The sequence below is a fragment of the Marmota flaviventris genome, chromosome 3 (assembly GCF_047511675.1).
Source record: "Marmota flaviventris isolate mMarFla1 chromosome 3, mMarFla1.hap1, whole genome shotgun sequence".
Lineage (NCBI taxonomy): Eukaryota > Metazoa > Chordata > Mammalia > Rodentia > Sciuridae > Marmota > Marmota flaviventris.
This window is the reverse complement of record NC_092500.1, coordinates 124,608,938-124,631,426: the sequence shown is the minus strand read 5'-3', so window position 1 is coordinate 124,631,426 and position 22,489 is coordinate 124,608,938. Positions and strand designations below refer to the sequence as shown.

Here is a 22,489-nt window from a genome sequence, read left to right as displayed (position 1 = left end):
ACCGCAATTCTGAACGTTCAGCTTCTGCCCTTAACAGGACCCGCCTTCACTTCCGTTATGGCGTCACATTCACTGAGGGCTCTGTTCCTGGGCAGAAGCCACTTCCGCCCCTACTTGTCGTAACTTCCGCCCCGAGTATCCTGGAGCGCAAGCAGCGCAGGATGTATTCGGGACGCTCCCGGAAGTGACTCGGACTTTACACTCCCCCCCCTTTCCTCATTGCCGCTCCCCCTACCTAGCTATTTCCCTCCCTCCCCCCTTTTTCGTTTCCGGCGCTCCCGCCTTCTCTCCGCTGCTACTCCTCTCTAAGCCTGTGGGGGGAGGGAGGGGGGCGTGTAGGAATTGGAGTTCCCGGGAGCACGAGCTGCAGCACCACTTCCGGGTAAGTGTTAGGGAGGGAGGGGGGCCACCCACTGCCTCGCGCCCCCGCCCTGCGGGTGTCTCGCGCGCATTCCGTGCGTGTGAGTGTGTGGGTCTGTCTCGCGCTTGAAGTGCGTGCCCGCGCGCTCCGCCTCGCGTTCACCCTCCTCCCTTGCCCCTACTGATCCTCCCACCCCACTCGGCTCCCTCCTTTCCCAGCAAACGCCGCCCCTCCTGCGCTCTGGCTCAGGCTCTGGCGCCGCCGCAGCCGTCGCCGCCGGGTGAGTCTCGCGCCGCTACAGCCGGCGCGCGCCTAGCTCCCTGCTCCTCCCCCTCCCCTTTTCCTTTGGGGGGGTGGGGGGGTCCACGGTGTGACTGTACGTGTGTCCGTCCCGGAACCGGAAGTAGTTATGGAGGAGCGGGCGATGGGGAGAAATGGGGGGGCTTAGGGGGCGGGTGCCTGTCTGGTGGGTGGCAGAGTTCAGCTCCCTGGAGGGGAAGGAGGGACGTCCCAAGGAAGGGTCTTTGAGGAAGGAGTGGGGGGTGACATCAGGAGAAAGCTCCCAGGGGCTGTCTCAGGGGAGCGAGGGTTTGTGGGGCACAACTGAGGTCTCCAGTAGATAGACCACTGTGCAGGCTGAAGGAGGTACCTCTTGGCACAAGGCCTTTGGGTAGGCAGGGGGCGAAGTCCTCGTAGCCCAAGTGGGGGAGGCTAGAGGAAGTGGCTGGGCCTGAACTTGGCCCTGTGCCTGACACAAGGGCTTGTGCATCCCCCAGCCCTCAGCTTTGCCTTCTGAGCCACTTCTCAGGGGCAGGAATCCTCCTTCTTTTCCAACTCTTCTGTTTTCTGACCCCTGATTATTTGTGGTCCTAAACGAAGAAGAATCAGCGTCTGAGTCTAGGAGTGGAACCCAGATGCTGGTGATAAGAGTTCATCTAGGTTCCTGGGAATTAGATTTATTACCCTTGTAGCCACTTAGTAGGGGGTGGCACTGAACTCCTGTTACTCTGTCCTTCCATCATTTAATTGTTGGTTGTGGGGTTGGCCTGCCTTTCATACTGACTACTTACAGTCAAAAGAGTTCCTGAGGTTCTTCACAGTTCTGCACCCTTACTGGCTCCTGTAACCTAGACAATTTGTTTACAGAAAGTTCAGGAGCCCTGGAAAGGAGAAAGAATAAGACGACAGGAGGAAGAGAGAGAGAGGGTAAGAAAATTTTGGGTTAATGACTTTTCTCGTTTAGGGGGAGGAGTCATAATTTGGAGGAACAATGTGACAGATTTCTTTAAATAATAGCAATTTGTAATACTGGTGTTTGCTGTGGGAGAGAGATCAGTTATTTCTTGAGGGTGCCCAAGAAGTTTCAGTGTAAAAAATTGGCACTTACCCCGGTTACCTTCCATTGCCACTAGTACTCAGCTGGAATGAACTATGAAATTGTTCAAGTGAAACTACTGAATAGTGTTGCATTCTGTCCAAAGGAGAAATTTATTCTGCTTTAGGGACACAAGAGCCCTAATTGCCAATATAGTCTTATGGTATAGCTTATGGAATTGCTTTCCTGTATTTGGAACACGCAGAGCTGAGGTTAGAGTGGAGTTCCTATCCTTAATATTCCAGTGGCGTGTTTGAAGTGAATCTGTTGAGTAATTAAAATTTGTGACATAGGGTTATTTGAATATGGTGTGGCAGAGTAAAGTTTTCAGGAAAAAAGCTGCTGCTTGGGTAGTTTGAAGTAAAATGGGTAAAACTGTATGAAGTAGACTCCAGAAATAAACCTGGGAGAATTCATTGTATGAGACCTGATGGTAATAGAATTTTAGGTATACTGAAAATGGCAATGTATGGACTCTGAGTTTTGAGTTAAGAGTTTATAAAATTAGAGGGTTGTGGGGTTTTTTTTTTTTTTTTTTTCTTTTTTTTTTTTTTTTGAGGTGCTGGGATTAAACCCAGGGCCTCAAACATGTTAGGCAAGTGCTTTACCACTGAGCTACATCCCAAGCCCTTTTTTAAATTCTGTTTTTGAGACAGACTGTAAGTTGCCAGGCTGAACTTGGGGTTCTTCTGCCTCGGCCTCTGAGTAGCTGGGATTTGAAGTCTTTGCCACTGTGCCCAGGCAAGCAATCGATGTCTCAAGAACTAATTCCAAGCTATTTTATAATATTTATTTTATTTATTTATTTTTTAAATATTTTTTTAGTTGTCAGTGGTCCTTTATTTTACTTATTTATATGTGGTGCTGAGAATCGAACCCAGTGCCTCACACATGCTAGGCAAGCGCTCTACCACCGAGCCACGACCCCAGCCCCAAGCTTTACGCATTTTTAAAACTTTGTTTTATTTATTTATTTTTGGTGCTTGGGATTGGACCCAGGACCTTGGGCATGCTAATCACAAGCTCAACCGCTGAACTTCCCACCCCACCCAGTCTTGTATTTTGTTTTCTCACATTTCCCACATCTGTCATTTAGAGTATAATAGGCACAAGGAGAGGACCACAGTATTGTCCCTCCCACAATGGTTCATTGGTACCCTGGGTAGATGCTGCTGGCTGAGATTGCCAGCCATGTGGTGGTTGTGTTTGTGTATTATGGTATGGTGGTCTTTCCAAGTGAAATTGGGCTAAAGGCATTCCAAGTTATTTTGTAATTGAAAAGGTGCACCGAGTAATAGTAGAAAAGCCTAAAGTCTACTAGGATGATCTCCCCATTTTTTTTCTTTTTGTATTTCTGGGAATAGAACCTAGGACCTTGGGCATGCTAGTCTAACTAAGCTACACCCCTATCTCTGCAGTGGCCCTTCTTGAATGTCTTTAGAACCTTAGAGAGAGATTCTGTTTCCTTATTGAGAAGAAAATGATCCTGAGCTAATATTGTAAACTTGGTGCAGTTGTATATTTTGATATTGTTTTTCTTAATAGAGTGTCTAAGTTTTTTCTGGAGTTGAATTAAAGTTGATTTGTTTTTGAGTTGTCTTGATACATCTTGTAGATGATTACTAAGCTGGAGGCTATAGATCTGTTATTTTTGGTAGTTCCTTTGTAATTATATGGTCTTTATGTAATTTTCACTAATTGTTATTAACAGTCTTCATCAAGTGAAAGTATTTCTCTGATTCTCTTCATGAGTTTTTCAAGGTTACATTTGTTAAGAGAATGTTATTTTCTTGGGGGAAAAAAAAATCATGCTTTACTTTTAAAACAGTGAAAAACAGAAGTAAGTAGTGGGAAAGAGATGGTGATCTTCACAGTATCTGCCAAAACCACATGCTGGAGGCCTTGACACCTTTATTCCTTGATGATTGGCACTGTGGAAGGATATGATCAAATGGACAAAACTCTGATGCAAGATACAAGTCCTACTCTGTGTTTCATGGATATTACTTAATAATGTCTCTCTTTCACCTCCGTAGTTCTTCCAAGATTTCTTTTGAGATTGGAAAACTAGGAAGAGAAGTACTAACTTAATTATAATAGGCCTTCTTATTAATTGAATAGTTGAGGCTTAGATACAGTAGTGAAATTGAAATTAGAACTCAGATTTTCTGTGCAGCACTCTTCTTTTTTCCATCTATTAGAATAGTTTTCCTTTGTTCTGTGGAATGGTAAGAGAAGCTTTCCTCTTCCTTCCTGGTCTAGGGTAAATTAGATCTTTTTTTTTTTTTTTTTTATGGTAGATTAGGCATGGTGGTACATGCCTGTAATCCCAGTGATACGGAGGCAGAGGCAGAAGGATTACAAGTTTGAGGCCAGCTTTTGCAATTTTGACCCTATATCAAAATCAAAATAAGGGCTGGGGATAGCTCAATTGGTAGAGTGCTTGCCTCACATTTATAAGGTCCTGGGTTCAATCCCCAGAATAATAAATAAATAAATAAATCTTAGATATATCTTAGGGGGAAATACTTCTGAGTTCAATCCCCAGTATGGGGGGGGGGTTGGGATTATCATCAAAACTGGCACTCTGAGGCTGAGTATGATGGTGCCCCAGGTATTTGGGAGGCTGAGGCAGGAGAGTCACAAGTTCAAGGCCATCCTGGGTACTTTAGTGAAACCCTGTCTCAAAAAAAGGGAGGGGGTGGGGGATGTAGGTCATTGGTAGAGCACTTGCCTAGCATATGAAAAGCTTTGGGTTCAATCCCCAGTAACGCTATAAACAAAAATTAAAACAAACTGACACTTTGTGTGGAGGTGAATTTTTCCTTAAATAAATGGACTTAAGGTTGTAAGAATATTGATGTGTACTTGTTTACATATTAGGATGGTTTGATGAAATTTTCTCCATGAAAGAATAAAAGGATAAGAAGCAAAATGTATAGTAAACAGATATTAGGTGATCTAGCCCCAAAGCATCCTTTTATACAATTCCGGGGAACACCATTTACATTGTATTCTAGCAACAGTCTTCATTCTTGGCTCTATTACTGATTTCATTTTAAGGTTTACTCTATAGTTAAGTCAATTCTATCGATAGAACGGTAATGTAGTGTTTTGCGTTATCATTTTTGTAGTAATTATTGCTTGTAGTTGGGAGAGCAGTACTGTTCATGTGTCCCCTTTGGGGCTGTCCTATATATTAGAAGTCCCTTAAATCCATGGTCTTATCTTGTCCCAGGACCAACTCTGGTTGTGACCTTCAGCTTCGTTCTCTTTAGAACCCAAACAGAAATAGACTGGGTATTCAAGAAATACAGGAGCCTTTGGGGGCTGGGGTTGTGGCTCAGTGGTAGAGTACTTACCTAGCATGCACAAGGCACTGGATTCAATTCTCAGCACCATTTATTTATAAATGTAAAATGAAGATATTGTGTCCACCTAAAACTAAGAAATAAATATTAAAAAAAAAAGAAATACAGAGGCCTTTTATTTTTCTAGTGAAAGTCTGGATTTTTATTTATTTTTATGTGGTGCTGAGGATTGAATCCAGTGCCCTGCATGCCTAGGCGAGCGTGCTCTACCCCTGAGCCACAACCCCAGCCCATCTTTCTTTCTTTTTTGGTTGAAGATAGACATAATGCCTGCAATACCTATATTTATTTATTTATTTTTTATGTGGTGATGTACTGCTGAGGCTTGAACCCAGTGCCCTGCACGTGCTAGGCAAGCACTCTACCACCAAGCTACAACTGCATCCCCGAGTCTGGACTTTTTTTTTTTGCACTGGGGATTGAACCCAGGAGCACTTGACCACTGATCCACATCCCCAGCTCTGTTGTGTATTTTTTTAGAGACAGAGTCTCACTGAGTTGCTTAGCACCTCGCCATTGTTAAGGCTAGCTTTGAACTTGCTATTTTCCTGTCTTAGCCTCCTGAGCCACTGGGATTACAGGTATGCACCACCGAGCCCATTATTTTTATATAAAGTCTGGACTTTTTATTCAGACTACATTATTCCAAAATGAGTTATGTTGGTAGCCAAGTGAGGTTTCACAAGATGTAGACAGAACATGATCTTGAACTGCACGTCATTTTACTGTTAACAAAAACTTAAATCTTAAAAACATTTATTAAGAACTGCCTGAATAATATTCGTTCATTCATTCATTCATTCATTTAGTCATTTTGGGCTTACAGGATTGAACTCAGGGGCATTTGACCACTGAGCCATATCCCCAACCCTGTTTTGTATTTTATTTAGCAACAAGGTCTTACCGAGTTTAGTGCCTCACTTTTTGCAGAGGCTGGCTTTGACTTGTGATCCTCCTGCCTCACCCTCATGAGCCACTGGGATTACAGGTGTGCACCACTGTGCCCAGCCTGAAAAATATAATTTATTTCTGGAAAGATTCTAAATTTTAGTTTCTGAATTAAGCCTCAACACTGCAATGTATACTTCAGTTATATGGTTTTGATACCTTGCAGAACCCCTTTCCTTACCTAATCTTGGATGCCTGTGTTCAGATCCCTGCTCTGCTATTTACTGTTTGATTCTGTGCCTCTAGTTTCCTCATTTGAAAAATCAGGGTTGTAGTACCTTCCTTATAGAATTAAGGGGATTAAATAATGTTAAGAGTTGTAAGGTGCTTCAAACACTACCTTGGATACAATAAGCATTTAATGAATATTATTGATGATGACCATGGTGGTGATATTGTCTCCCACATCACTTTGTATGCCCTGTTTATAAGAGCTTACAGGGTTCCCTTCGAAACTCAGAGGAACCCTCAGAAACTCTGCTTGACCTGAGCTACCTAAAGGGCAATACAAATGAATGTAATCTTTGGGAGGAGGGGCTTGTTCATAGGAGTTCTGTATAGGTACATTCTTATTTTCAGGCTTTCAGTTTCTCCCTCCTAAATTTTCACATCTTTAATGCTTTTACTTACTTGATTGATTGATTGATTTTTTTTAAGGTAGGGTCTCACTATATTGCTTAGGCTAGCTTAGAACTTTTGATCCTCCTGCCTCAGCTCTCAAGTACCTGGAATTACAGGTGTGAACCACCACACTTGGCTACTTCCTTGATTTTTTTTTTTTAAATCAAGAAGAAATTATAGGGGCTGGGGATATAGCTCAGTGGGCAAAGTGCTTGCCTCGCATGCACAAGGCCCTGGGTTCAATCCCCAGCACCACAAAAAAAAAAAAAGAAGAAGAAATTATATATCAGACCTTTCTTTTACTCTGTAGCCCAATTCTCTACTTCATTCCTTCTGTTCATTACCACTGTTGCCTCTTATCCATTTAATTTTTCTCAGCTAAAAGCAGCATTAAACAGGGATTTGTGGATTAAGGTTTGTGTCTCTAGTGTCGTTGTCAAAACCTATATGTATAGAGTCCACTGATATTCAAGTCATTAAATATTATAATTGCACCTGGTTGATGAATCCTATATCAGGGACAATTAGGAGACACAAATGTAGAATATGTGATCTTTCCAAAAAGTTTTGCAAGATTGGACCCTTAAACTGTGATTAGATTGAGTACCCTTTAAAGCTAGGCTTGGAAGTTGTAGGATATCACCTGTATGGGAAACTGTTCAGTTTTATTCTTCAGTTGGCCCTTGGTATTTGGATTCATCTAAAAATGTTATGTTGTTGCTGACATGCACTATACAGTTAGGCCTAAGAAGATGTGTTTGTATTATAAACACACGGCCTTATTTTTCTTGTCATTATTCCCTAAACAATATAGTGTAACTACTATTTACATAGTATTTATATTGCATTAGGTGTGCATTCTGCCAACCTAGGTTATATGCAAATATTATACTATTTTACAAAAGGGACTTGAATGTCTGTGGATTTGAGTATTCATAGGGCTTTGAAACCAATATCCTGGGAGTACTTTAGAAAATTGGTACTTTGTAAAGTTGTTCTTTATTTTATAACTAAGGAAACAGGATTTGCCTATAGCCCATCCTCTGTCATTTAATGTTGAGCCTTATTTGTGTGAAACTGTTTCATATTTGATGCATTCCTCTCTGTTGCTATATTTTAGAAAAAGTAGGCTGAACCAGGCTTAACTGGCAGTGTGTCAGTCAAGAACAGTTTGAACATAGTGATACATGCCTGTAATTCCAGCTATTCAGGAGACTGAGGCAGGAGGATCATAAATTCCAAACCAACCTGGTCAACTCTTTGAGGCCCTGTCTTAAAATAAAAAATTAACAGGACTGGGGATATAGCTCAACTGGTCAACTCTTTGAGGTCCTGTCTCAGAATAAAAAATTAATAGGGCTGGGGTAAAGCACTTGTGGGTTCAATCTCCAATACAAAAAAAAAGAAAAGAAAGTATACTGAAATAGAGTTCTTTTCTTTGTATTTATTTTTATATAAATGTTTTGTATGAAAAATGAGGGTGCTAATAAGAGCAAAAATTGTGATCATCCTTCTGGAGAAGGATAAAGAACCAAGCTATGTTTAGAGCAATATTCTTTTGGCTTTGACTTCTTTGTTGGAGGTCCTTCCAGTTACCTTACTACTTGAAACTCAGTTTCTATGTCTGTCTCCCTTGTACCTCTTCATCTTTTTTACATAACTTCACTGTATCCTCAGTCATTACAGTGTATGTCACACATCTTCCTTCCCCTTCTGAACTTTGATTGCTCTTGGCTCAGTGTAGTGGAATGGTGATAATTTTTTTAATTGACATTGTACATATTTATAGGGTACAGTGTGATAATCAAATACCTGTACATAATATGTGATCAAATCAAACCTGGTATTTCCCTCTCCTTAAGATTGATCATTTCTTTGGTTGATAAAGTATACTTTATGTACATATATAACCTCCCCCCCCCCCCCCACACACACACACTTGGGATTGAACCTGGGGGCGTTTAACCACTGAGCCACATTTCCAGCCCCTTTTATTTTTTATTTTGCATCAGGGCTTGCTAAGTTGCTGAGGCTGGCTTTGAACTAGCAATCCTCCTGCTTTAACCTCCTGAGCCACAGGTCTGTGCCTTTGCGCCTAGCAATAACATTTTATTTACTCCTGCTGTTCCTCACTTCTTTATTCCACCAGTCTCATACTCTCTCCTAACTTGCCTCTTGTGAGATTGCACCTTTTCTGGTCCAGGATTTTGGGAAACTGTTCTTGACTGACACACTGCCAGTTAAGCTTTCCTAGAGAAAGTGATCAGAGAGAAAATAGGTGGTGGGATGCCTGGATTCTCTCTCCATCTGTGACTTGACAGTGTAATTCTAAGGGATTATTTTCCCTGCTTTTTCTTAGTGTTTTAAGCTTAATCATCACCTGCATACAGAGAAGAATTTGAAATACAAATAGTAGTCTAAATCTCCTTAGGTGGAAATCTGTGTTTTACTGCTCTCACCAGAACTTTTTAAAACTGGTAGTTCCTTGGTTCCCACTGCTCAGCTCAGATTGTTTTATATCCAGTGAAACACCACAGGTGTCGTTTGACTTTGGGGGGATCAGTGTGATGGTGTCCCTATATAGCCTGATAACTCAAAAAAGTACCTTGGTTCTGATTTCTGCCATTTAACTCGTGTAGTTTCTTGGATATGTTGTGTTCTTGTCTAAAAACTTTTTAAGCTGAGCAGAACTCTATATTGATTAGAAATCTTAAAATTTTTATTTCAAAGGATTTGGATGTAAGGGAAAAGGGGAACAGTGGTAGGTTCCTTGGCTATTTTCAAGCCAGTCAGTGGTTTGCTTTTTGTGACCTTTCCCTCTCTGACTTCATTTCTCTTCTTGTCAACAAAGGAAAATAATTCCAATTCTGTGTCTTTGGGGCTTGGCAAACATTCTGTCATTCAGTGCATGTGTTTAAGTTTTGTCACAAGCATTAACCAAGATAGCCTCTTTTGGGTGGGGATATAAAGCTGAGTAGCTCCAACCAAGGCAACTAGTATTTTAGACACAAATGTCTTGATTGCTAATTACCAGCCAGGTGATCAGGTGTCAAAGAAGAGACTAGGAATCCCTCGACTCTCCTCTATTGGTAAGCTTCTGCAGATTTATTCCAGGGAATAATATGGTCTCTCTCTCTCTTTCTTCAGGTAGAATGGAAGAATCTCATTTCAATTCTAACCCATACTTCTGGCCTTCTATCCCCACAGTCTCAGGACAGGTAAGTGATGTTTTCTGCTGCCCCTCATTAAGTACTTTTTTTCAACTAATGAGTAAAGTTCTGTTACTGAGTAAGTAGGTTCTATTACTGTGGAGACTGAAGCAAGACAAGTCACATGCTGTTTCACTGCATCCTCAGTCACTGAGAATTATATACTGTTTCTCTTTTGGCTGCTGTCTGGAAGCACAAAGATATTAACTTCTTATTCCTTGATCTCAAAGGAGGAATGAGACTGAAAAGTGTTTATGGAACAGGCAAAATTTAGACTCTCAGTCTGAAGAGGGTGCTCCTCTCCCCTCTCCTTTCCTTTCAGATTGAGAACACAATGTTCATCAACAAGATGAAGGATCAGCTGTTGCCAGAGAAGGGCTGTGGGCTGGCTCCACCCCATTACCCCACCTTGTTGACAGTGCCTGCCTCAGTGTCCCTGCCCTCAGGCATCAGCATGGACACAGAGTCCAAGTCAGACCAGCTGACCCCACACAGCCAGGCATCCGTTACTCAGAATATTACGGTGGTCCCTGTGCCGTCTACAGGACTGATGACTGCTGGTGAGCACCTCTGCTCTTCTCCAATCTGAGGTGTTGATCTTCCATGATCAGTACCCCAGGCTGGAGGGCTCCGAGGACATGGGGAGTGGGATATGTGTTTGATTACTCAATCAAATTTTTATTAAGTGCCTACTGTGTGCCTAGCAATGTGCTAGGCATTGTGGGGGATACAAAGAAGTAGAAGATGCGGTCCCTGCCTTTGAGGAGGTGACATTCTTTCCTTCTCTGAATCAAGGAGTCTCCTGTTCTCAGAGGTGGAGAAGAGAAGGGAGTCAATCAAGGGGTAAATCTCACTGTTACCAGGGGGGTGGGGACAGGGGTTAGGAGACCATTATTCTTCAATAGGGTTTGGGGTTTCCTGTATGTACTATGGGATGGGGTGGTGGTGGTGAGGGGTTAATAAGACAACAATTTGGGGGGATAATATGAAATAGGATTAGGATTAGTACTGAACAACATGACACCATCTTCTTTTTCCCCCCAATCTTAGGTCCTGGTTTGGTAATCACATCCCCCTCAGGCTCTCTCGTGACCACAGCCTCATCAGCTCAGACCTTCCCCATTTCGGCTCCTATGATTGTCTCAGCTCTTCCCCCTGGCTCACAAGCCCTGCAGGTGGTCCCTGACCTCTCCAAGAAGGTAGCATCAACCCTAACTGAGGAAGGAGGCGGAGGTGGTGGTGGAGGTGGCAATGTGGCTCCCAAGCCCCCCCGGGGCCGCAAGAAGAAGCGGATGCTGGAATCAGGACTGCCTGAGATGAATGACCCTTATGTCCTCTCCCCTGAGGATGAAGATGACCATCAGAAAGACGGCAAGACCTACAGGTAGGAATCAGAGCCAGGAGCAAGATGGGGTGAGGGTCATTGTCTCAGCTTCCCCTATGTCTTGCTCTGATCAGGCTCTATACTCTTGACAGCTTTACTCCTCAGAGTCACTTGCATGTCAGATGTTCTGTCGTGGGGTAGGAAGGCAGAGCTGCTGGCACTGCTCTAGTGGCTCTTCCCCCAGGATGCAGACCTCTTTTCCCACTTCCTTTTTAACTCTGGTTATGGTAGTCATCAGCCTTGACTGATTTTTGAGTAACAGGAGAGTTTATCTCTTGTACTAATGCTTTAGACTGGGTTTGAGACTCTGCAGGGGATTTTTTTTTTTTTTTGGCCTTCTACATTCCCCATTTCTATTTTTCCAAACAAACAAATCCTTTTTGGTAAGCACCTAACCTAACCTGTGTACCATCCACCAGCTCCTGTACCATGTTTGAGCACTTGAGTCCACCTGTTCCTGCATGGTTAGGATGATGGGAGGGGTCTACATAAAAAGGTGGGAGGAATAGGAAGCCTCCCCCTTTTGAAACATATGTTTATAAAATGACTGTTCGCTTGTTTTTTAATTTTGGACGTAATTTAATCCTCTACTTTCCCTTAAGTTGTCCATTACCAAAAAGCTTTATATTCATATTTGCATGTGGTACTATGCAAAAATAATTACATAAGTAAACTCCCTGCCCTTTGAAAGTTGAAAATCTGTTAATACTCTGAGAGCTATCAGGGTCCCTAGTGGGTTTGGGGAGTTTGGTTCCAATATGCAGAGTGGGATAACCACTATCAGAGCTTTGATGCAGACAGGGGCATATGTGCATGGCTGGGAGATTGGGTCTGTCCTTAGTGTACCGAGATGGGCAATGTTGTTCCCATTTTAGGAGCGAAGGGAACTGCGGCACAGGAAATGGACAGAGCCTTGGGCTCATGGATTCAGTTCCCGGCTCCACCACGAACTTGCTGTGTGACCCTGGGCAAGTCCTTTTCCCCTCTCTGGGCCTCAGTTTCCTCATCTGTAAAATGGGGAGAATTCTGTTTATAACTCCCATTTGTTTGGGAGTATATATCAGATAAGCTATGAAATGTTGGGAGCTTCAATAGAAAGATAAGAAATAGTCATTATTTAGCATTTATTTTTATTGTATTGTATAATTTTACTATGGAGAGTAGCCACAACTACAGTGTTTAATTTCCTTTTTATGCATGGAAATGAGAGGAGTGTTGCTATGCAGAAAGTATTGAGCACTGCAGAATTCCAGCTCATAATCTGAAAGTTCATTGCAGCTTTATTATTACAGGTGTATCCCACTTTATACAATAAAAGTGTTCCTGGAAAATGTTTACATCATATCATATTATAAAGGTACCTGACAAGTTTGATTCATTTAAAGGCATTTTATATCACTTCATTAAATGAAAAATCCCTTTTATCATGTAGAAATTCAGATTTTTGTGTTTATTTAAAATGAGGGCATTATGACATGGAGATGAATCTATATAAAATGTAGGAATAATGGGAAGCACTTCTGACAGATTGGAATCCTCTGATTCTGATAACAGTTCCTATGTTTGTTAGTTTTTTGGACCCACATTAAAGCTATCTCTGAACTTCCCAAACTCTATATATTAAAAGAAATGTGAATATATAGTTGGAAGGAAGCCTGTTAGGACTTTGTGTACCCTCAGAGATTTTCTAGAAAGACCCTACACCCAATTGACTAAAGAGAACTCTGAAGAATGATTGTATCCTTGGTAAACAAAATTAATTCAGAATCTTAGAACTCTGAAGTTGCAAAGAACTCTTCTTAATCACAAAGAATCCCAATTTTGATGCAGCTGTGGGTCAACTACCTCCATTCCAGTGATCAGTAGCATTTGACTGGATACTGATGGAATTAGGTTCTGTTACTCTGGGCTAGACAACTTATCTTTGTTGTCATCTGTTAAATGGGAAAATTAGTCACACCCTTATTTATCATATGCAAATGTTTTGAGGGAAAAATAGAGTATTTGAAATTATTTTGAGCATCTTAGGATGAGAATTCAGAGTAGTTACTGTAACCAAGGCATTGTATGCTCCAAGGACATCATTCTTACTGTGATGGGTGTGAATAGTGCCCCTTGGAGCACCCTGTGATGTTGAGTGCTGGCTTTTCCATCCTCTGCCATCTGCTCTCCTGAATCAGATTTCTTTTCAGTCACCCAACACCCTGCCTCAGAGGACCTTTACCCTTTTATTTGGCTTCATAAAATTTTAGAGTTGGAAATAAGAGGTTGAATATCCTTATCCAAAATTCTTAGGACCAGAAGTGTTTAGATTTTTATTTTTTTAGATTTTAGAATATTTACATATATATGATGAGATATCTTGGGGATGGACCCAAGTCTTAACATGAAATTTATTTGTGTTTCTTATGTACCTTATTTGCAGAGCCTGAAAGTAATTTTATACAGTATTTTCAGCCCACATTTTGACTGTGACTTGTTACCTGAGGGTGGATTTGGAAATTTCTATTTGTGATGTCACATGAGTGCTCAGAAAGTTTTTGATTTTGGAGCATTTCAGATGTTTGGATTAGGGATGCTCAGTATATACTTTAGTAGTCACGTGGGCCAGTCCCTTCACCAGGCAGATGATTGTCTAGCCTCTGCTTGAGTTTTTAGTGTCAGGAATCTTGTCTTAGGTCAGCATCATGGCTTTGTAGTGAGTAACTGCCTCTTTACAAATTACTTGCTTTCTGAAACTATGTAAAACAGGGGTACTATTTGCCAGGTGTTTGTGAAGAATAGAAACAATGTGTCTGAATTATAGTATCAGGGATAACACCAAATGGCAAATATTATAATCATCATCATTATATATAGTACCTTTGAGATTGTTCACTCTGTGCCCAGTCCATTATTTAATTTTTTCAGATTCTTCTCTAATTGGGAACTTCAATGAAGGGCGATATTTTCTTCTTTATAATTAACTTTTAGGGCTGGGGTTTTGTCCATGAGGCACTGGGTTAGATGCTCAGCACCACATAAATGTAAAATAAAGATATTGTGTCCACCTAAAACTAAAATATAAATATAAAAAATTAACTTTTACACTAAGAGTACAGTTGTGTGTTGAATACCTTCACACAAATTAATGAGATACTTTACTTGAATTAAAATGAACATATTGGCTGGGAATGTAGCTCACGCAGTGCCATGGGTCCATCTGGGGTGGGGGGTGGGGACATGCTGTTCTACCTGACTTGAGAAATTTTAGCAGTCAAGGGAAATTATCTTGCAACTTTAGTACTGTTACTCCAAGTGACACTGTGCCCATTTGCTAACCTCAGTTTTAGTGAAATACTTCGTAGCATAAGCTCATTCATCAGCACTGGGGCTGTTAGCATTAATGCCATTTTATTACAACTTTGACTATACTGGGTGTTTGCTGGTCCTTCTAGCAGCAAAAACTAAATCCCTGCATTTTGCAGACCAGAAAATTGAGGTCTAGCTGGAGATGGTGGTGCACACCTGTAATCCCAACAACTTGGGAGCCTGAGGCAGGAAGATTGCAAGTTCAAGGCCAGCCTCAGCAACTTAGTGAAGGCCTAAACAATTTGGCAAGACCCTGTTTCAAAATAAAAAGGTCTGGGAATGTAGCTCAGTGGTAAAGTGCTCCTGGGTTAAATCCCCAGTAATAAAAACTATTGTCTATGCCCTGTAGACCATGATGATTATAAACAGAACTTTCCCCCTTCTCGTGAAGTGATTGAGCTTTTCAGATTAATAAACTAAAAAGTCAGATTTCTTTCAGAGTTACCAAGTAAGTAGAAGAAAGGACATTGGGCATTAATGATTGGAATTTTAGTAAAATCCTTACTATAAGGACTAAACTAACAGTGATAAAAATTTTTGTCTGTGAAACTTGATGTTCTTATCTCAGTTATCCTCTAAGAAATTCTGAAATGGGAAAAAAATGCAGCAATCATCACCCCACCTCATCCCAAACCCCTCTTGGGCTCTAGCTCAATGGTAGAGTGCTTGCCTGCAGGCATGAGGTACTGGGTTTCATCCTCAGCAACACATTAAAAATAAATAAATAAAATAAAGGTATTGTGAAGATACTGGAATGAATAAGTAAATAAATAAATGTAAGGTGGGGAGTACCCTGAGAAGAGAGCTTGCCCTAGTCACCTGGCTTCCCAAGCCACCCTTCTTCCTGCTAGCTCAACTTTGGGCACTAGTGAGTTTTATACAGAAATAACAGGGTTCCATATATCCTTATTTGATACTTTTGGACAGTGTCAGAGGAAGAGAAGGATCACCAATTCTGGTTGATGATGAGTGAAAGCACACTGGGTACTGTTGATGTTACTCAAAGTACAGACATTAGCTTCATGTGCTAGGAAAGAAGAAAGGTTTAGCATGGGAAAATCTGTTTTGCAAACTTCTTCTCCTAAAGACTTGAGGAGTACAACCTATTCCCAACAGTTAACTTATTGCAAAAGTGGTTCTTGCTTGATTGCCAGGAGGCTGGATGCAGGGGATAGATGATTGATGGAATGTCAACTACAGGGTAAAGGCCGGACATTATATGGTTTGGAAAAGCCCTCCAAATAATTACTATACATCCCCACCCTTATCCCTCTAGGAATCACTGCCCAAAAGGAAGTAGGAAAAATCTGAGGGAAGATAATTATCTGTGAAGACAGGCTAGAATCTAGTCAGTTGTTCTCTTCATTTCCATCTAGATGGGTTGAGGAATAATGAAGGACAGACATTAAATTAAAAATGGAGAAGTTGGGGAAAGGAGTTCATTTAAAGCTTGAAATCAAATGACCTGATATTTCTGGTCCAGTGAAATTCACATTCACCCAAATCCTATAATAGTTTTTTTGTCTTACTAGGATTGAATTCTATTTTTTGTACAGTCAGGAGTCCAGTCATTCAGGAAACATTTACTGAATATTTATAATCTGATGGATACTATTAGAAGCTTAGGCTATAAAGATGAATAATAACAAGCTCCTACTCTCAAGGGTCTCACAGATACAGTTGGAATGTAAGATTAGATAGGTGGGCTTCTCTCGGAAGTTAAGGGGAGGGTTCAGCAATGGCCTCTTGGTGGGGAGGATTCTTTCTAACCATTGCCCTCATTTGGCCCAGGTGCCGGATGTGCTCACTGACATTCTACTCAAAGTCGGAGATGCAGATCCACTCCAAGTCACACACCGAGACCAAGCCCCACAAGTGCCCACATTGTTCCAAGACCTTCGCCAACAGCTCCTACCTGGCCCAGCACATCCGTATACACTCAGGCGCTAAGCCCTATAGTTGTAACTTCTGTGAGAAATCTTTCCGCCAGCTCTCTCACCTTCAGCAGCACACCCGGTAAGGCTGCTATTGCTTTTACTCTACCACCTGGCTGTGAACTTGTCCCCAAGGCCATATTGCTTGAACTGATTACTCTTTCCATGTGTTTTTTTCTTTTTTAACTTTTCCCTTTGAAATATTTAAGTCTCTCCTGTTATTGTCTATGAAAAATGAGCTACATGTCTTAGCAGTGTGGGGGTTCTCAAAATTTGTGGTCTCCAATTCCAAAGTCTGGAACAATTTTTGTGGTTTCTCTCTATGTCTGTGTTTGGAAATCTTCTGCAGAGAAGGCCCTGCTTTTACTATATGCTTCAGTTCAGAACCAAGGTGTGCATTCAACTTCAGGTCCATGGGGAACAGGCGATATTGGTCTTTGTTCAGATTACTATTTGGAAGCAGGGTATCTGTGGTGAGTGTGTAAACTTAGGAGAAAGCCAAGGGTTTTGAGACTGACTTGTTTTAAGGTTACCAGGAGCCATGGGTTGCTCTTCATCATCTCACTGCCATTTTAGCCACCGACTTAGGATCAGCAGCAACCTAGATTTGGGTTTCCTCTTCATTAGCTTCTCCAGGCCGGAGCGTGTTTGGGAGGAGGGAGGAGGGGGTGCTTTCATCCGTCAAGCAACATCATTTCACCCAGCAGAGAGCTGAGCCCGAGGTGTCGAACTGCTTCCTCCTCCCCCTTCCCTCCTCTCCTCTCCGGCAGGATCCACTCCAAGATGCACACGGAGACCATCAAGCCCCACAAGTGCCCGCACTGCTCCAAGACCTTCGCCAACACCTCCTACCTGGCCCAGCACCTCCGTATCCACTCGGGGGCCAAGCCCTACAACTGTTCCTACTGCCAGAAGGCCTTCCGCCAGCTCTCCCACCTCCAGCAGCACACACGGTAAGGGAGAGTGGCGGGCTACTGACCCCGCCCCGCTGGCATGCCCTCCCCACCCCCGCCCCGGACACACACAACAACCCGCATGCGGGGGGCGGGGGAGAGACCTTGCTGGAGGAGAACATGACTGGAGGACATGGCTGGCATCTGAAAGAAAGAAGACCAAGCGGCAACATTGGAGACTCAAGTGGATGTTAAGCAAACCTTTCTGGGGCAAGGGCTATGCTGGGGAGATACATTGACTATATGATATTCCCTAATTGATGGGATGAAGAGACACACCTGGAGCAGAAACAACTTTTCTTTCCTTTATTTCCCTCTGAGAAAATACCCCTGCGTGGATCTTGCAAGATTTCCTCCTTGATGCCAAAGCAGAGGCATTTGATTGGAGAAGAGCATACCTCTAGCCCTCAGGGCATCAATTATGAATGGGAGATATAATCAGACATTATCTGGCACCAGCCTGTGACACCCACAGCAACAAGCAAGGCTCCAAGGAATACCAGGAGTAAAGAACAAAACATGTACTAAATATTACACAGAAATGGCACACAGAAAATGAAAAGGCTCCTACTTCATAAGGATACGCACTGTTTATCTCGTGAATCTGGATTTAGAAGGAGATCTGCCAACTGGAAGAGCTGATGGTCTCCTTCGGTGATATCTCAAGTTGAACTGCAGTCCAGACTTAACTGGCCATAGTCCATCTCACTGGCTTCTTTAGATGTGATATTCCCATCTTATAATGATATCTTACTTTGAGGAGTCAGGCTTTCTTCATTAGAGACATATTCTGTGATATTTTTGAGGTTTTTATACCAGAGGTCCAGAAAAGCGCCTGGTCATAGGGATGGTTGTGAAGTCCCTGATAAGGAGCAGGTGTCAGTATCCTCAAGTCCTGGGCTCATCTTAGCAAAGGATCCTGTGGCATTTGGGGAAGAGGTCAAATTGCTACTAGCCTAGGTATTTCCTGACATCAGTGGGCTAGCCAGGGGAAAGTCCCTAGGAGTTTCCGTAAGTTTTCATTAATACCACTGTTGCTTTCTACAATCAGCTTAACTGCTTTTCTTTGATACCAGAACTTCTTTGGAAGTGATACTGAAGTCTGAAGAGTTTCTGGCTGTAGAGTTGGGGCCAAAGAAGTATTATAATGTTTTTCTTTGCTATTGATTTTGCCTTGTTTCTAAATATTTATTAGGACAGTTACTGTAGGAGCTGAAATGTATGCGAAATTATGAACTACCTGTTTTCGGGGAGCCAAGGCCTTAGTCCCTGCTGCCCCAGCAGAAAGGGGGCTACCTTGAGCTGAATGATGTAGGCAGTGCCTGGGAATCAGGCATTGCAATCTGTTCCTGTTAGAGAGGAACTAAGGCTGCTGCCTCCTGCAGGCTCATCTGATGCGCTTCCTCAGGAGGGAACCTAATTTATGCTTGGAGGATGTCTTTCTCTAAGTGGCCTTGCTGATATCCATTTCTTTCTTTTCTCATTCTGTACAGAATCCACACTGGTGATAGACCATACAAATGTGCACACCCAGGCTGTGAGAAAGCCTTCACACAACTCTCCAATCTGCAGGTAAATGTTCTTATCTCCATGTAAGACCTTGAGTGTGAGATTAGGGTCAGAGCACCATTTAACTAATACAATGGTTCTCCAACTTTTCAGAACTGTTTTACTCTAAAGAACTATTTAGAGGGCTGGAGTTGTGGCTTAGTGGTAGAGTGCTCGCCTAGCAAGCATGAAGCAATGGGTTTGATCCTCAGCACCACGTAAATGTAAAATAAAGATATTAAAAAAAAGAACTACTTAGAGCTGGGGCTGCAGTTGTAGCTCAGTGGTAGGCACCTCAGCACAACATAAAAATAAATAAAGGGTATAAAAAAAATAACATTAAAAGAAAGAAGCTTTCATGTTTCTTTCTTTTAAAAAACAAAACAGAACTACTTAGGGGCTTGGTGTGGCCCAGTGGTGGAGCATTTGTCTAGGATGCTCAAGGCCCCAGCACTGCGGCAGCTGGGGGGGGGGGGGGGATTTAAAATTACCGAAAAACCCAAAGAACTTTGGTTTATGTGGGCAATAGCTATATATGTAAATATGAAACCTAGAAACTTGAAAAATATTTATTAATCCTTTTTTTAAAAAGTATATAAACTCATTGCATGTCAACATAAACACTATTCCAAAATCCTTCAGAAGGAACTTTGTGGGAATAATGGCTTTGTTTTACATTTTTGCAAGTTCCTTTAATGCCTGGCTTAACTGAAGCTGGGAATGTATGTTCACATCTGCTGCATGCAGTCTGTTGCAATGTTATACATCATGTAATCTCTGTACAGTCATGAGAGAACAAGAGTGAAAAGACACTATTTTGATACTAAGGGCTCCTGAAAAGGTCCTTGTGTTCCATAGAGATCCCCATATCTCACTTTAAGAACTGCTGTAAGAGGAAGAACAGGTATAAGCCATCATTCTAACTTGCAAATTCTGATACGTGCTGTACGAAGGTATGCTTCTGCCCTGAGCCTCTAGCTTGAGAAGTTCTATTTGAAGCAATTTCCATTGCCTTCATGTGGAAAGTGAAGTTGGAAGCCTGGTACCCACCTCACAGTTTTCCATTCAAGTTAAGGAGGCAGGAGGGAAGAGTACAATACACTCATTACCCATCTGGTTTCTTCTAATTTTTCTCAGTCCCACAGACGGCAGCACAACAAAGATAAACCCTTCAAGTGCCACAACTGTCATCGGGCGTACACAGATGCAGCCTCACTAGAGGTGCACCTATCTACGCATACGGTGAAGCACGCCAAGGTGTACACCTGCACTATCTGTAGTCGGGCATATACATCGGTGAGTGCTATCTCTTCCCTTGACTTACCCATAGCCCTGTAAGACATCAGTTCACTCTACTTCTTCTTTCTGGCCAAAAATCTGTTCCAACAAATGTAATTCAGAAATAATTAGACCCATACGTGAGGATATAGGGGACGCCTGATCCCCTAAACCTATAAAGAGTAATAAACAATGATTCTTCATTTACTTACACATTAGGTAAAATAAAGCCAATTGAAATGTTAAGAGAAAGATTTAGGTAGGTATTTTCCATTAGACTCCAGAAAAAGGTTGTGAAGTTGCTTGATTGAAACATATTTGAGAAAAATGGCAACTTTTCCCTCTTCCAGTTGAATGTCCACAGTGACTTTTAAAGGCGCCCTTCCTTTTTACATAGCAGTGTGCACTGAAAGTGCCTGTTCCCAGCTCCAGAATATCTCTGTATAAAGGTACTCTTCTGAACAGAGTAAGAGCCCAGGATGCTTGTTAACAAGTAATCTCTCTTCCCTTTTCATCCCTCAATTTTTTACCATTTCCCTCAGGAAACATACCTTATGAAACATATGCGCAAACACAACCCTCCTGATCTCCAGCAACAAGTACAGGCAGCGGCAGCAGCAGCAGCAGTGGCCCAAGCTCAAGCTCAGGCCCAGGCCCAGGCCCAAGCCCAAGCCCAAGCCCAAGCCTCCCAGGCATCACAGCAGCAGCAACAGCAGCCACAGCAGCCACAGCCACCACACTTCCAGTCCCCTGGGGCAGCCCCCCAGGGTGGGGGTGGTGGGGACAGCAACCCCAACCCTCCACCCCAGTGTTCCTTTGACCTGACCCCCTATAAGACGGCGGAGCATCATAAGGACATCTGTCTCACTGTCACCACCAGCACCATCCAGGTGGAGCACCTGGCCAGCTCTTAGAGATCCGTGCTGCCACCCATTGGGAATAGGAGAAAGAAGTTCTGGTCTCTTTCTTCAACTCCTCTTGGGAAAAGTCCTTTTCTTCCGTGACAAGCCTTGGCCACCATCTCCTTGGGCCTCAGGCACAGCTTTCCTTTACAAGATACCATCATTATTTTCAACTCTTCTTCAAAAGGAACATCAGCCCTCCTGATTTGCAAAGGATTCTGAGCTGATTGTGTCATCCAGCAGCCCCCCCTCCCAAGCAAAGCTTTTAAAATTGGGGGTTGGTGCTCAAGGGAAGGATTTGCTGTGACCTCACAGAAACTTGTCTGGTGTGGGCACTTACCCTCTCCCTCATCCTCCAAGTTCAGGCTAAAAGAAGACTAGAGGCTGGTTCTCCAGATAACAAAGAGAAGGGAGCTCCAGATGCAACCAGCCTCCTGTCCTATGCTTGCCTGCAAAAGAATAGAGGTGTTTTTTTGTTTGTTTGTTTGTTTTGTGTGCCCCAACCCCTGAGAGCCCTTTTCTTCTACATGGTCTCACTTCACTTCCTACCTACTGCTGGTAGAAGATGATTTGGGTGGGGATTAGACCTCCTTTTATTTGTAAGGGGGCAAGGGCTTAGATGTGATCCCCAAGGACCAGAGATTTCCCAGGTGGTCAAGGATGGCTTAGAAGTATGGGTTATGGTTTTCCTCAGAACCTCTCGCCCCATTCTCTGTCAACCAAGGCCCTGTACTCTGTCTCCCTATCTGATCCCCCAAGGAGCTATGAGAACTTTGTGTTCTCTGTGAAACCCCCAGAACAAATGTGTTGCAGAGAAGGGAGTGTTCAGGGTAGACAAAAGGACTGGACTTAGCTCCCTAGGTGCCACGGTCAGACGCCAGACATGGATTTATATATAAATATATATATATAAATATATATATACCCGCTCATCACGGCCATCTTTGTTGTAACCATTTCTGTGTTTATAAATGCATTATCTCTGAGAATTTTCATATTTGATGTTTTGTTTATTTTTGTCTTTTTTTTTCCCCCTCCACCCTGTCCTCTGGCCACAGCATTTTTATTTTCATTTAACTTTTTTTTTTTTTTAAATCATGACAGATTTCAGAAAGAACACTTAAAAAATCAGGAAACCAGTTGTTATAAAGCAATTTAAAAATGAAAAAAAAAAAAACCTTGTGTACAAACCAAGGGATGTTTTTAGAACATTGTATAGAAATAAATTCATGTAAAAGGATCAGAGGCAGTGAG

The 22,489-nt window shown here is 42.4% G+C and overlaps 1 protein-coding gene across 13 annotated transcripts; it reads left to right on the top strand.

Annotated features, from left to right (window-relative positions):
- Positions 1-190: 190 nt before the first annotated feature.
- Znf384 (zinc finger protein 384) lies at positions 191-22,475 on the top strand. Of its 13 annotated transcripts, XM_027951102.3 has the most exons (13): positions 191-382; positions 580-641; positions 1,508-1,567; positions 9,824-9,894; positions 10,208-10,445; positions 10,681-10,728; positions 10,936-11,269; positions 12,145-12,237; positions 16,412-16,636; positions 17,325-17,507; positions 19,001-19,079; positions 20,193-20,351; positions 20,876-22,475. In XM_027951102.3, exons 4-13 carry the CDS (start codon positions 9,829-9,831, stop codon positions 21,245-21,247), a joined length of 1,797 nt encoding a protein of 598 aa, XP_027806903.2. In that variant the 5' UTR covers positions 191-382; positions 580-641; positions 1,508-1,567; positions 9,824-9,828; the 3' UTR covers positions 21,248-22,475. The 13 variants fall into 13 exon arrangements, with proteins under 13 accessions (XP_027806903.2, XP_071466455.1, XP_027806897.2 ...); XM_071610354.1 differs by lacking the exon at positions 580-641; XM_071610355.1 differs by lacking the exon at positions 191-382 and having other exon boundaries at positions 424-641.
- The last annotated feature ends 14 nt before the right edge of the window (positions 22,476-22,489 follow it).